General features: G+C 43.8%; 1 protein-coding gene across 35 annotated transcripts in view; it reads left to right on the top strand.

The window, feature by feature from the left end:
- ADGRL3 (adhesion G protein-coupled receptor L3) overlaps nt 1-15,969 on the top strand; it is an 804,652-nt gene that overhangs the window by 338,342 nt on the left and 450,341 nt on the right. For all 35 annotated transcript variants that reach the window (XM_074950298.1, XM_074950299.1, XM_074950303.1 and 32 more), the window contains exon 4: nt 9,202-9,415. In XM_074950298.1, the coding sequence (XP_074806399.1) occupies nt 9,202-9,415 (214 nt within the window). The remainder of the gene's footprint in view (nt 1-9,201; nt 9,416-15,969) is intronic.

Here is a 15,969-nt window from a genome sequence, read left to right on the forward strand (position 1 = left end):
CTCCTGAGCGCTGGCTTCCGATCCCAGTCTGACTCTGACCTTGATTCTTGCCTCCTGATTCCAGTCCGGTACTACCTCTGATCTCTTCTCTCCGACCCCAGTCTGACTTCGCCCCTGACTATTGCTTATTGAACTCAGCTCCAGGAGCTCCTCTAACGCCAGCTCACTGACTGTTGTCCCTAACATGTGGACCACAGCCCAGCTGTGACCACTTGGCCAGACCGCCCACACCCCAGGCCCTTACTCAGTCTCATTCCAGTGGTGCTTGCTTGGCCTGCAGTTACCCCTTGGAAACTATATGTTGTGTGTCAAATTTCCTTCCTTCTGTTCCTTTTTCCCCAGGTAAGCCCATTTGAAAAAGCTTTAGTTCAGACCAGAAATGTACCCCTGAACTCCAAAACTTCCTGACAGGTTTTAGGGAAGGCTGATTATCCTTGGGCACTGCCCACCAAGCACTGCGTTAAATTAGGCCACCCTCTTACACAACTCCACTGTGCTTCCTTCCAGAGCCCTAGCCCAGGGAGTTTCTCTTGACCATCTCCCTTTCTACTCCTGAGATCCTGGGTCTTTGTCCTTCCAGAGGCTAAGCCTTCTATCTCAGATATTCAGAGCCATCCTTCCCTGAGGAGCAGCTGGAAGAGCTTTGCAAAACTGTTATGGAAACTGTATGAATATTCACCTGCCCTTTCCTGTGATGACTGATGAGATGGAAAACAGTCTTACTCACCCCCACTGAGTTCATTTGCCCTTCTTGTGTTTGCGAGCAGGGCATTACAGCGCTGCTCTGGAGGGCGGTGGCTGTTGTCTCCTGCCACAGATATAAAGGCCAAAAGCGTGAGATTGTCCTGTTCTCACTGGCAGTGTGAACAAACATAAACATGCCAGGAAGGGCCAGGCTGCGAGTGAAGATCATTCACCTGGCTCTGTCCCTTCCAGCCCAAGACCCTTTACACTTCTATGCTGTTCCTGAAGGTCCAGCTCTGCTTTGTCCTTGTGAAACCTCTCCTGGCCTGACTCCTTCATTTCTTGTTACTGTTCCCTCTGCACTTTATCATCCTGCTCCCACTGCCAAGCTTTTGTCCCTCGGTGTCTGAGCTTTTGTGGTTTTTCTCTCTCTCTCTCTCTCTTTATGCTTCCCCACTCTCCCTGTCAATTTATATTCCCAAATAATCCCCCCACCCCTCATCTCTCTGGATCTAGGTCTCCTTACACACAAATCGGCCTCTCCTTACCTCCCCTCTCCATGACTTTGAGGTCGCTTTCCCCATGTGGCCCTCTGAATGCCATGCCCCCAATCTCTCTTACTTTTATGGCTTCCAGGGTATTCCTGTACCTCTTTCTCCCTCCCATACCTATCCTCCTTGTCTTCATCTTTCCCCTCTTAGGACTGTGGTATGAGAGAGTGGTCTCTGCACTTAGAGCTGGGGGAGATGGGAGGGGAAAAGTGGAGATCTGTGAGCTGTGAGTGGCAGGGAGGTTGCAATGTACGCACGGACCATCATCAGCCCCTGGTGGTGGAAAGCTGGGGTGTTGCAGCAGCGGTCGTTGAAGGGCACTGGAGCGGAGCTGGTGACTGGCTGTGGGCCTGCCGAAGGGATGGGTGTCCTGCCTTGGGGTGCTGTATGAGAACCGAGCCTGAAAGATGTTTAGAAATTTAAAACAAGGAATGTTCTCAGTGAATGAAATGCAGATGGGAAGAAAATGAACCTTCACGAGCCGAGCCTGGGGGAAGAGGTTGTAGTGCAGTCGGCAGTCCATTCCATGATGGATTCGCTCAGGCCAGGACCTTGGTGAGCTGGAGAGCCTGGCAGTGTGCGCAGTGCCCCTTTGTGTTCACCGCACTCTGCTCATGTGCCCCTTCTCCAACATAAGGGAACTGTATAGTTCAAACGCTCCAGCATGGCCATGCAGGGACCTTTATTATTTCCCACTCACATAGTCTGGGAGCGAATCCCCAGTGAGGGTCACTTGAGTTTTCTAGTGGGATAGATGAAGCTGCTAATGGCACCATAGTCTATATAAAAGGAACTTAGATGGAAGTTGCTGTTAGAACTAAGGTCCTTGTAGCTGTTTCTTGTTTGGCGTACCTCTGGCAGCTCCAACTGGCCAGGTTATGGTTAGGGTTGCAAAGGATAGGTTCTCGGCACTAGGGTTAGGGTTGTAAAAGAGTAGGGCTCTCGGGGCTAGGTTAGAGTCCCCAGCCAGACTCTAATAGAGACCTTCTTTTAATTCCAGTAGAACAGCAGGAAAGTCAATATCACCTCAGACTACTGCGGCTCAGTTAATGAGAACAGAACGTGGTTGATTGACACTAACAGGGAAGCAGCCTGGGTCTATTTTAGCAGGGCACAGAAACACTAGCTGAGTTTCACATGATTTACATTCCAGTAACAGCTGGGACTGAAAATTGCACTGGTCTAAGTCCAGGACCTGGGACCAGTGCACACAGACGCTCCTGGACAAAATTTTGATATCTGAGGAGCCAATGACAACTCTAAGGTCTGTTGTCTCATGAACAGTCTTTGAACCCTTTTACTACCATTATTTATATTAAAATACACATGCCAGATCTAACTGATATTGGGGCCCTGTTTTGCTGGCTGCTGTATATATACATAGGAAGAAGAAGAACTTACAATCTAAGGGCCCAATTCAGGAAAGCATATAAGTACGTTTACCTTTAACCATAAGCTGCTTATGTCCCATTGAAGTAATTTTCTGAAAAGGGATGGACTTAAGCATGTCCTTAAGAGCTTTCCTGAGTCAGGGCCTAAATAGACAAGGCAGGCAAAGAGAAGGAAAAAGGAAGTATTATAATTTCCATTTTACAGAAAGGGAACTGAGGCACAGATAGATTAATTGACTTGTCCAAGATCATCCAGGAAACCTGAGATAGAGTTGGAATCAAACCTAGATCTCCTTGCTGAATTTTGTAATTTTACCCTGAGTTGTCTGCTGCTTGGTGCTTTACTTAAATCCCCAGCTCTTGGAGGCAAGTGATTTGGTGACAATCTCAGTGTCAATTAAAAATTTTTTTTCTAGCCCTGAAAAGCCCCAAAATATCACCTGGGTGAAACACAGAGTTTCAGAAATCAGATAGTAAATAAAACCCTTTTGGTTTTCTAACCTCATGACTTTTAAGCCAATCTCATGGTTTTTGGCCACGCTGAAATCAAGTGCCATCAACACAAGACCATTCAACCACCCCTAGTACACGTGCCCGGCTTCCCAGTAGTATACAACGTCAATGCCTAGCCCTCGTGGCTCCTAAGACAGCAGACTTTAGAAACGCATCGTTCAGATCACTATCTCATTACAGACTCCAACTTGAATATCTACGAGCTTCTATCAGCCACTATCTTGCTGGCTACTAGAGTTAAAGATGAATGTAGGGGGCATGATTTACTACTTTGTTACTCTGGTTTTATGCCAGCATAGCTCCATCAGTGGAAGCATACCAGTGTTAAATTAGACTAATGCCATGGTGAATCATGGCCTTTATACAGAAATTCCACATTGCAAAGGACCCTGATAATGATATTGGTGTCACAGAGGCAGGCCAGGATCAGCCTCTGTCTCAAGGACAGATCTTTAACCCTTTCCTGTTCTGGGAACAATGTAGTTTGTTTTGTTCCCTATCCCACGGCAGTAACACAATCAGAAAAGGATGCACAATTCCTAACTATTAAATATTTTCAGTCTATGTAGTGAGACAAAGGGAGAGATTTCTATCCTCATATTCCAGTCGTGAGTTAGTTTTTCAGCCACTTTGAAATAACAAGCATTTCAGAGAAAGAGGTTTGACGAACCAGAATGAATATGTGTAATTAAAGGGGATTTGGAAAGGGGAGAATCCTTTGCAGTTAAATAAACATTTGCAGTAATATCTTTAAATGAATTTTCACTTTCCGCTATTCTTCTTCTTGATGGTAAAGGCCAGAGGGGAAAAAGAAGCGTTTAGATGTATGTTTACCTACTGCAAATCAGGACACTAATAATACTTTGTTTTAAATAGAAAGAGGCAAGTATTCTAAACAAGGCCTCAATTTAGAAAAGCACTTAAGCCTACGCTTAACTTTAAGTAAGTGCTTAAGGCCCAATGTCTTCAGTGATTTAAAGTTAAGCGCATACTTAAGCAGCCTTCCTGAATAGATTTTTTTTTTTCTGAATAAAGGCCTAATGGGGATGTCGGCTAGTGAGAAATTGCAAACACAAAAACATATCCCTGAATTTGTAGGGGCAAAATGATGCATTGCACTTGAAATTGGGAGCAGTAAGGTATTTAATGGGGCAGTTCCCATATTTTTACCTGCATAGAATTACTGAAAATAATTATTTCTTTGCATGTGCATTTTTCTGCATCATTGTCCCAATGTGAACACTTAAAATGCACTCTGAAAATCTAGACTGCAATACTTTTTCAGGGGAAATTACACATGAATTCTAATTAAAAACATCAATCCACAATTTCTTTAACAGTACATCTGCTGCCATCATGTTTCTAACTGTAATGAAGCTCAACAAGTCTGTAGCAAGCAAGAATACATGTAATTTAAAGGATATTTTAGCATTTGATTAAGTGCAGCAGTAATAACTACGAGCTGATGGATGCCCTGCAAGCATGACAAGAGGCAATTATGTTTTGAGGTCAAAAGTGAAGGGGTCAGGAGGAAAGCAAAAGCTTCTGATGACTTGTTTAATTTTCCAACTCTAGAAATTAACAAAGAAGAAGAAATTCTGTATTGCCTAGATAAATCCTGTCATTACCTGTTACCATCTCACCCTCAGTTACCGCTTGGCCCTGTGTAATTTCAGCAGCATGAGGTTCCATCGCGGGTTGTCCTGGATGTCGTTTCAAAAGTAAAATAGTCACCACATCTGCCTTCAGCAGTTTTGAGTAAAACAACGTGCAACTGTTCTTACTGAGCGCTAGCCAATAAGCAAGGTTACTGACATTAAACAAAGGATAATAGGATAGCTCTATCATTCGGATGTGAAGAGACACTAGCCTCTTACCATTGATTTTTGCACCTCATATCTTTTAGGTCAAGATTTTAAAAAATAAGTGATTCCTGCATCTGCATTTAGGCTCCTGAATAAGGCACGTGATTTCAGTAGGAGCAGTTGGGTACTGAGCTATTTTGAAAATCAATGTGGCAGGAGGCATTTCAGAGTTTTTGGAAGTTCTCACAACATCTAGGAGTCATGTTGAGTCTGTGTCATTCCTGACTTTGTCTGAAATAAAGCACTTTACCCCACTCAGACTGTGTGCGCCCCTGGATGCTTCCTGCAAATGGACAATTGTCTGCCCCACAAATGGACAATCAGGTCACTTGTTTAGGAACCACAATAAGGATCTGTGTGTGAGATGGAGATTGTAAAGATTGTTATTCAAAGGCGGCAGGGGAGGCCTTGTTTTGAAATTGCCTGGCTCAGTGGTGGTAGGTAGTACTAACTACTGCTGCACACCGAGGGTATATTTTTAAAGTTATATCAAAGGAGCCTATAGTATATGGATAGGCAGCTTTTTTTTTTAAGAAAAAGCATTTCTATAAATCAAACTATGGGATGCTTGTAATGAGTGTTATCCTTCATGTTTGGACTTCGACATGTGTGATTTCATAGCAGAAATTTTTGCAATTCATAGAGAAATCAAGGGAAATTGCTTAAGTGAGGTTATTATGTAGGACCAAAACATTAAATAATAATAATAGATTTGCTTAAAAGGACCTCAAAATATCAAACACTTGAAATATTTACTGCAGCCGTCATGAAAGATGAACGTGATATGCGCTACACTAATATTTGGAGGAAGCAGGAAAGGGCAATTAACAGTGGTTTCCATAAAATATAGACAGCAGCCTTTGGTTATCACACTGTGGTATCTGAGATATTTACCTTTTCTTTTCAATAAAGAGAAAATAATTATCTACAGTGCCTTAAATATTTCCTCACACTCGACCTAGAACATGACTATTGTTGTGCAGCACATGTGGTGTCTCTATCTTAGTGTTGTCTTTTTGAGAGCCGGCACTCATGTCCCTGGGACGCTATTGTTTGAGTAGCCTATGTCAGAATACTGTTTTCCAGTACATTGAAAATAATGTCTGCTCCTGTTTGAGTCTGGCACAGCATGCGCTAGGGTAGCATGCGCTATTGTTGTCTCTTAATGGGAAGTAAGCCATACATGTTTCTTTGGAAGCTCTATATTTGGAGATTAACTTTGAGTGTTCAGCAGATCAATGGCGTACAGACTCCATCTTCCTTGTGTATCTTACAGTAGAGGTAAGAAACTGAAATGTACTCTCACACCTCATTGAAAAACATGCATACTGCTTTTATTAATCCTCTGTACGTTCACAGTAATTGCAAAATCAAATTCTGCAGCATGAACCCCAAATATTGAACTGTTACTGTCTGTAGAGTCAACTTCTGTAGTGTCAATTTGAGATTAGAGCAATCGGGTCAGACTGAAATCCCTCATTTAAATATATATTCTAACAAAACCATTATTATTAGTAATAACTACCAATCTTCATTTTACACCAGTTGTGTTATGAATGATGTTCAACAATATATGCTCAAGTTTGCCACTCGACAAATGTATCAGATTTGTACAAGTGAACAACAGAGTGGTTAATTTTTGTTTGTGTAAATTTGGTATTCTCTAGCAGCTTCATTTTGAAGTCCAATTAATTTGCAGGCATAGATTTGCTTAAATAAATAAAACAACCTAACAACTCAGATCAAGTATAGAAATCAAAAGCAGAAACCTACTTCGGAAAGTATTAGATTTAGAGCTCATATATATTGAGGTGGCTACAAGGTATAAGAGGTACTTAGACCATGTCTCTCAAGCTGCTGAGATCCATGTATGTGCCAGAACCCCCCAAAGTGGGGCAAACAATGACCGAAAAGTTCCTCTTCGTTGCAAACTTCCTCTTCGTTGTGTGTAAAACACAGATGGCTACTGTCTGCCCTAAGAGAAAATCCAGATTGCCAGAGGAGCCAGCCAACAAACAAAGCTCCAAAACGCAGCCAAAAACAGCAGACGTTGGTTGGACTCTTCATCTTGCCACTATCTCTGGCAGCTAATAAGAGTTCTCTGAGGACTTGGCACTAGGAGGGGATGAGGTCGGCCCTATCTCTGTGCTAAAAGCCACCATTCTGCTCAAAAAGTCAGTGATTAGTAGAAAAATTGCTTCAGTGAGAATTTGCACAGCTCTTCCCCAAAAGCTGGCTGCCTTTGAAAGGGGCCAACACCAAAGAAAATATGTGCAAACAAGAATACTTCCCTGGCCACTTTTTAGCTCAGTGTTCCACAAAGCAGGGTGAACTTTCAGACCTATTACCTTTGTAATTGGGGCTGTGCAAACCCTTCCAAATGTACTTTAAAATGGAGTTGCAAGTTTTTTGTGTGTGAGAAGGTGTTCACCTGGGTTGGCAGGATGTGAGCAAACATGGTTCCCGTCCCCCCTGCCTTCTATGGTTGAGCTGAACTCTTCGGTGAAACTCAGGTTGCTAATTTTGGTTGGACGTATTCCTGGAGGTTTCAACAGATGATATAATCTTTAATGAAAGATTAATTTTATATTCCTGGAGATTCCAGGACAATCCTGGAGGGTTGGCAACCATAGGTGCAACAGAGACATCAAGGAAACAATAGAATTCTTATCTCTGGGAAAGAATGTTCCTTGTGTAAAACTGGGATACATTTACTTTATGAGCGAAAACATGAAATAATACTAAGTGGGGGAATTAGAGGAGGAGTGCACAGCCCTCTTTCAGCAGTTCACAAGGATTAGACCACAGCTCTGATACAACAACAAAACTCTGATCTCAGGGTAATCCTTACCAACGTCTAAATGCCAGAATATATTTACTGGAGCCAAAGTACAAATGAATGACAAGGCAGTGTGCACTGATAGAACACTATACAGAAATTAATATAATTTGCTTGGATGCTGCTTGCCAATCAGTCACTCAGACACAGGGGCGAGGACAGGGAGAAAATATATTTTCCATGGCTGGATCAGAGGACCCTTCTCTTACTGATTAAAGCCAGAAGAAATGGCTTCTGCTAAGCAGGCTCCTGATCATATGGGAGAAACTCAGTCAGATCAAGAATATAGGAGAAATTCGTTGTGACTTGACACAAAGGGTATGTCATGTGATGTATCCCAATGGACCAGGATCAAAGATGAAGTATACTGCAAATTGTATTCCCATACATTTCATAGTTATCCACATATAAAAATTACTCAGATTTCTAGGAACATTTGAAGGACCTGGACCAAATTCAGGTGTACACAGAGGCGGTTCCAGGGCTGATTTTGAGTGCTTTGTGTGTGTGTGTGTGATTTTGAAAAGTACTCAGCGTTGGCCTAACTCTGCTTCCGTTGAAGCCACTGGTAAAACTGAGGGAGGTCATTAGGGAAATGTTATCCACGAGCACTGGCAAACCCATGTGCCCTCACAAAGAGTGTCATGCAAGAGTAGGGTGACCAGATGTCCCATTTTGATAGGGACGGTCCCATTTTTGGAGGCTTTTTCTTATATAGGCACCTATTACCTCCCACCGCCGTCCTGATTTTTCACAGTTGCAATCTGGTCACCCTATGCAAGAGAGACAGAGCACACTGAACCCTGGCATTTGAAGTCTCATCCAAAAGATAATTTCCCCCCTTAATCAAGAACAATAAAGAAATGTGGAACTTGGTAACTCTGTGAAGCTTTTCACATAGAATGCAATAATAAAATAATTTTATGCTTAAAGTTCTTGTAACTTGTGAAGGCTATTTGTTTAAAAACAAAACAGAACATCCCCATGGTGTAATACTGAAGGAAATAATATAATATCTAGCTCTTTTGTAGCACTTTTCAATCAGTAGACCTCAAAGGAAGTCAGTGTCATCACCCCCTTTTTACAGGTGGGGAAACTGAGGTACAGAGAGATGAAGTGACTTATCCATGGTCACCCAGCAGGTCCATGGTAGAGTCAGGAATAGCATCCAGGTCTCCTCAGTCCCTGTCCAGTGCTCTATCCACACTGCAAGGGTAGTCAAGTGTGAGTATCACCCAGAGCCAAACCCTTTAGAAAAGGTCTGAATATACGGTACAAAAACAATAAAAAAGGCAGTGTTCCTGCTTTTAATCCTATTCTCCATGCTAAAGATAAATGCTTTGTTTTATCCTCTCTAGCTTTCAGTCGTGCCCCAGTTCCTATGGCCGTGGTCCGACGGGAACTGTCCTGTGAGAGCTATCCAATAGAACTTCGCTGCCCGGGAACAGATGTCATCATGATTGAAAGTGCCAACTATGGTAGGACTGATGATAAAATCTGTGACTCTGATCCTGCTCAGATGGAGAATATCCGCTGTTATCTGCCAGATGCCTATAAGATTATGACTCAAAGGTATGGTATTTAACATGCTTTGCTTGTTGGATGTTTGATTTAATCCAGTACGTATATATGCATTGCTGTGTGTTTGCAAGAGATTATACAGGTACAAGGAGTTTGTGTGTGTGGGTACAGTGGAATGGTCACAGGCTGTGAAATGAGCATGTTCCATAGTATACTAGGATAAAAAGAGACATGCTACAGCTAATATTTGTGACTATTGGTAGGTCCCTCTAATTCTGTCTCTTCCTGTGCCTTGATTTTGTGTCCAAAATGCATGAATATTGAGACATTTGTTATATAACAAAAATCCTTTCCCTTCTCTTGTGCTGTTGTCATACAGAAAGGTTGTAAAGCTGATTTAATCAATACACACTGTTGATTGCTTGCAGTTTGCCATGGTCATTAGATTGATACAAAAGCTAAAATCCCATGCAAGATGACTTGATTTATGCTTTTATGGAAACCTTTCTGTGAGGGTATGTCTACACCACGAAATTAGGTCAAATTTATAGAAGTCGATTTTTAGAAAGCGATTTTATACAGTCGGTTGTGTGTGTCCCCACACTAATGCACTAAGTGCATTAATTCGGCGGAGTGCTTCCACAGTACTGAGGCTAGCGTCGACTTTCGGAGCGTTGCACTGTGGGTAGCTATCCCACAGTTCCCACAGTCTCCGTGGCCCATTGGAATTCTGGGTTAAGCGCCCAATGCCTGATGGGGCAAAAACATTGTCACGGGTGGTTTTGGGTACATGTCATCAGTCGCCTGTGAAAGCAACGGCAGAGAATCGTTTCGTGCCTTTTTTCCGTGCAGGCGCCATACTGCTTTCAGCAGATGGTGCAGTAGGACTGCTAACCATCGTCGTCATCCACTGCTCTTCTGCTCTCCTGATGCTATGAATCCACCTCACAGGTCCTCTATATGACCCTCGTCATCCATCGCTTCCGCTGGCACTCTGCTCTCCTGGTGGTCTCGCAGGGCCGCTACCGCTGCAACTCTGCTCGGCTGCTCTTGTCTCACCGTATCACGGCAAGTATGCAGCCCGCTCATCTGTTGTGTCCTGGCAGCCTACGGTGCAGTAGGTCTGCAAAACTGGTCATCTAACCACCACTTCCCCTGCAACTCTGCTCTCCTGTAGACGCCATGCTGCGGCAAGCATGGAGCCCGCTCAGATCACCGTGGCAGTTATGAGCATTATATACACCTCGCGCATTATCATGCAGTATATGCAGAACCAGAACCTGCAAAAGCAGGCGAGGAGGCGATGGCAGCGCGGTGATGAGAGTGATGAGGACATGGATACAGACTTCTCTCAACGCATGGGCCCTGGCAGTTTGGCCATCCTGGTGGCAATGGGGCAGGCTCATGCCATTGAACACCGATTCCGGGCCTGTGAAACAAGCACAGACTGGTGGGACCGCATAGTGTTGCAGGTCTGGGACGATTCCCAGTGGCTGAGAAACTTTTGCATGTGTAAGGGCACTTTCATGGAACTGTGACTTGCTTTCCCCTGCTCTGAAGCGCAAGAGTACCAAGATGAGAGCAGCCCTCACAGTTGAGAAGCGAGTGGCGATAGCCCTGTGGAAGCTTGCAATGGCAGACAGCTACCAGTCAGTCAGGAATCAATTTGGAGTGGGCAAATCTACTGTGGGAGCTGCTGTGATCCAAGTAGCCAACACAATCACTGAGCTGCTGCTATCAAGGGTAATGAGTCTGGGAAATGTGCAGGTCATAGTGGATGGCTTTGCTGCAGTGCGATTCCCTAACTGTGGTGGGGCAATAGATGGAAGGCATATCTCTATCTTGGGACCAGATCACCAAGGCAGCCAGTACATAAACCAAAAGGGGTACTTTTCAATGGTGCTGCAAGCTCTGGTGGATCACAAGGAACGTTTCACCAACATCAACGTGGGATGGCCGGGAAAGGTACATGACGCTCGCATCTTCAGGAACTCTGGTCTGTATGAACAGCTGCAGCAAGGGACTTACTTTCCAGACCAGAAAATAACCATTGGGGATGTTGAAATGCCTATAGTTATCTTTGGGGACCCAGCCTACCCCTTAATGCCATGGCTCATGAAGCCATACACAGGCAGCCTGGACAGTAGTCAGGAGCTGTTCAACTACAGGCTGAGCAAGTGCAGAATGGTGGTAGAATTGCATTTGGACGTTTAAAAGCACGCTGGCGCAGTTTACTGACTCAGACCTCAGCGAAACCAATATTCCCATTGTTATTACTGCTTGCTGTAATTGTTATTACATTATTACTGCTTGCTCCACAATATCTGTGAGCGTAAGGGAGAGCCGTTTATGGTGGGGTGGGAAGTTGAGGCAAATCGCCTGGCTGCTGATTATGCGCAGCCAGACACCAGGGTGGTTAGAAGAGCACAGGAGGGCACACGGCACATCAGAGAAGCTTTGAAAACCAGTTTCATGGCTGACCAGGCTACGGTGTGACAGTTCTGTTTGTTTCTCCTTGATGAAAACCCGCCCCCTTGGTTCACTCTACTTCCCTGTAAGCCAACCATCCTCGCCTCCCCCCTTTGATCACTGCTTGCAGAGGCAATAAAGTCATTGTTGTTTCAAATTCATGCATTCTTTATTCATTCATCACACAAATAGGGGGATAACTGTCAAGGTAGCCCGGGAGGGGTGGGGGAGGAGGGAAGGACAAGGCCACACTGCACTTCAAAACTTATTGAATGCCAGCCTTCTGTTGCTTGGGCAGTCCTCTGGGGTGGAGTGGTTGGGTGCAGCACAAACCCAACTACCCCCCCTCCCCCCGCAGCAAAATTCTCTGCAGTGATCGCTTCACCCCTCCCCCCACCGCATGGCTAACAGTGGGGATGATTTCTTTTCAGGCACAGGCAAACAGCTCAGCAGGAACGGCCACCTCTGAATGTTCCCTTAATAAAATTCCCTTATTACAACCAGGTGATCATGAATGATATTACTCTCCTGAGGAGAACACGGAGAGATAAAGGATGGATGTTGCTTGAATGCCAGCAAACACTGGGACCACACCCTGTTATGCTTTCTTATGCAATGATTCCAGACTACATGCTACTGGCCTGCAGTGGTAAAGTGTCCTACTATGGAGGACACAATAAGGCTGCCCTCCCCAGAAACCTTTTGCAAAGGCTTTGGGAGTACCTCCAGGAGAGCTTCCTTGAGAGGTCCCTGGAGGATTTCCGCTCCATCCCCGGACACGTTAACGGACTTTTCCAGTAGCTGTACTGGCCGCGAATGCATCCCAAGTCTTCAGGGCAAATTAATCATTAAACACGCTTGCTTTTAAACCGTGTATTATATATACAAAGGTACACTCACCAGAGGTGCCTTCTCTGCCTTCAAGGTCCGGGAGCCCGGGTTGGGAGGGTACTAGATCCAGGGTGAAAAACAGCGTGTGGCTGTCGGGGAGAACGGTTTCTTCGCTTGCCTGGTATGCGCTGACTTCAGCCTCCTCTTCATCATCTTCCTCGTCCCCAAAATCCTCATCCCTGTTGCGTGAGACTCCCTTGCAGGAGTCCACGTACAGGTGTGGGGTAGTTGTAGGGGCACGCCCTAGAATTGCATGCAGCTCATCATAGAAGTGGCATGTCTGGCGCTCTGACCCCGAGCGGGCGTTTGCCTCTGTGTTTTTTTGGTAGGCTTGCTGAGCTCCTTAAGTTTCACGTGGCACTGCTGCGGGTCCCTGTGATAGCCTCTGTCCTTCATGCCCTTGGAGATTTTTTCAAATATTTTGGCATTTCGTCTTTTGGAACGGAGTTCTGTTAGCACGGATTCGTCTCCCCACACAGCGATCGGATCCAGTACCTCCATGTTCGGTCCATGCTGGAGCTCTTTTGTGATTCTGGGACTGCATGGTCATCTCTGCTGATGAACTCACCACGCTGGCCAAACAGGAAATGAAATTCAAAAGTTTGTAGTGCTTTTCCTGTGTACCTAGCTAGTGCATCTGAATTGAAAGTGCTGTCCAGAGCGGTCAAATGGAGCACTCTGGGATAGCTCCCGGAGGCCAATACCATCGAATTGCATCCACACTAACCCAAATTTGACCAGCCGATGTCAATTTCAGTGCTAATCCCCTCGTCGGGGAGGAATACAGAAATCAATTTGAAGAGCCCATGAAGTTGACAAAAATGACTTTGTTGTGTGGACGGGTGCAGGGTTAAATCAATCTAACGCTGCTAAATTCGACCTAAACTCATAGTGTAGACCAGGACTGAGATAGGAGTCGCGTGTACTGTATCAGCTAAACTTTAAGTGCCAATCCTGAGTGTGTGCAATTTCACCAGGAGGTGTCCACCTACATGGAGTTTATTGTAGGAGTTTATTTGCAGGACCTGGGTCCAAAAATGTAATCCAACATGGTTGTGAAAAGCAATTGTTAACTGCTAAACATTTCAGGATTTTTGCTGGCACTCAAAACGTTTGTGAAAGATTCACAAATGCTTGTTCCTGTTCAATTAATCACATTCAATGTATTTCCCTTCATAACTACACACAGAATTATTAAATCCAGTTTATTATTGATTAAGATGTAATAAAATCAGCATTGTGTGATATTAACAATATCAACTTAGATAAAGAATGCTCATTGAAGTCATGACAACATTTATGTAGCCCTTAATGATTAAGGTAACGTTATGTTTTGGTGGAGTGTTTTATAGTTGATTGTAAGACATTTCTGCCCTTCTCTTCCACTGAATTAAGCCACATGAAAAAAATAGTTTACATTTGTATTTGACACATTAATGTGGTATTTTTTTAGCTTTACTTAGAATGGTTCAATGTTGGGGGTATAAAGTTGAAAATACCAACTGAGTGGTCTCTCTGGACAACTGCTGTTGTTGCATGTAGAAAGTAAGCCCTTTTGACTCAGAATTCCTGTATGTTTAAATCAAACCCTCAAGTGCAGATTTTTGTTGGAGCTATCTGTGGAAATTTGTTCATTACATTGCCTCTTAAAATAAAGAGCAATGGCTACAACATCACAGCAGCCGGTTGTTTGGTTGTGGTGGGATTGTAGTGGAATTACGATAATTCTCTTGTTGAGGACATTAATGCCTTCAAAAAGAAGCCCTTAATCCGCTGAGTGCAGGCAGAATAAAAAAACATTCTGCCCCCTTAGGGCCAGAAGCAGATTTGTTTTGTATCTGGTGGTGTCAATCATGTGCCAGCCTTTTCCCCAAAATATATGAAGAAGGCCTAGTGGCTGTCCAGCATGCTGCAAATCTGAATGAAATGTTAGCCATCGGAGTCAGTGCCAGGACCTTGTGAGATAATGATGTGTCCGTGGGCTTTAAGAAACCCCTATTTTAATGACTAATCTCTAGCTCTTGTTGCCTCCACCTGATCCAAGTTTCTTAGCAAAAACTCATTGGGTTAGCAGAAGACTTGTGCTGATTCCCTATCCTTCTCAATCGTGCAGGTGATGATGTAGTCATTATAGGCAGGGTACTTTGGTTAGAGTGGGGAAGGTAAAATGGATACAGGGAACCCTAATAAATAACGATGTCCATGGGATCTGGCCAAAGCCCATTGAAGACAATGGGAGACTCAATAAAGTATAGCCACTTATTCCATTTGAACTGTTGGACAATTGTAATGGACTTTTTGTCAAGAATTGCAAAGTCACAGTATTAACGAGCCACCTCTGAATTCCACAGAAATAACCAAAACATAGTTTTCGTTTCAGGAGCAGAAAAAATGGTTGGCATTTTTATACCATTATTATTTTTTAAAATCTCCATTAATTCAAACAGCTGAAGCAGTGTTAAAAGAAAACCATTACATGACCGAACAAACACATTCCCAGTCCACAAGTGTTCAGCTCAGAATACACGTTTACAGCTGAACCTCGGAGAAGAGTTGTTTGCACCAGATGAGCTGACAGAATGGGAAATGCAGCAGCTCTAACATTGCCATTTTGTCCTAAAAAGCATCTATATGTTGACAGGTTATTGCTTATGACCAGTGCCCCAAGTGCAACATTCATCAGTTCAGCAGTTTTTATGCTGGATTCACAAATGAGTGCAGATTTTAATTCCATGAGTTTGGCTTTACTAGTAATAATAATAATAACAACAACAATAATAACAAAAGGACCGGAAACCAAACTCCTCATGACAGTGAATCCCGTGCAATGCAATCTGCATGTGGAAAGGAGATTAACATACATGACACACACATCTCATTCTCATTCACTGAATTAATAAAAAGAAAAGGAGGACTTGTGGCACCTTAGAGACTAACCAATTTATTTGAGCATAAGCTTTCGTGAGCTACAGCTCACTTCATCGGATGCATTCAGTGGAAAATACAGTGGGGAGATTTATATACACTGAATGCATCCGATGAAGTGAGCTGTAGCTCATGATGCTTATGCTCAAATAAATTGGTTAGTCTCTAAGGTGCCAGAAGTCCTCCTTTTCTTTTTGCGAATACAGACTAACACGGCTGCTACTCGGAAACCTGAATTAATAAATACACAGTCCCACTGTTGGTTTGCTAGTAGCTGTATGACCACAGTCGATTCTTAATCAGCAGCTCTGTGTGCCCAA

The sequence above is a fragment of the Natator depressus genome, chromosome 4 (assembly GCF_965152275.1).
Source record: "Natator depressus isolate rNatDep1 chromosome 4, rNatDep2.hap1, whole genome shotgun sequence".
Classification (NCBI taxonomy): domain Eukaryota; kingdom Metazoa; phylum Chordata; order Testudines; family Cheloniidae; genus Natator; species Natator depressus.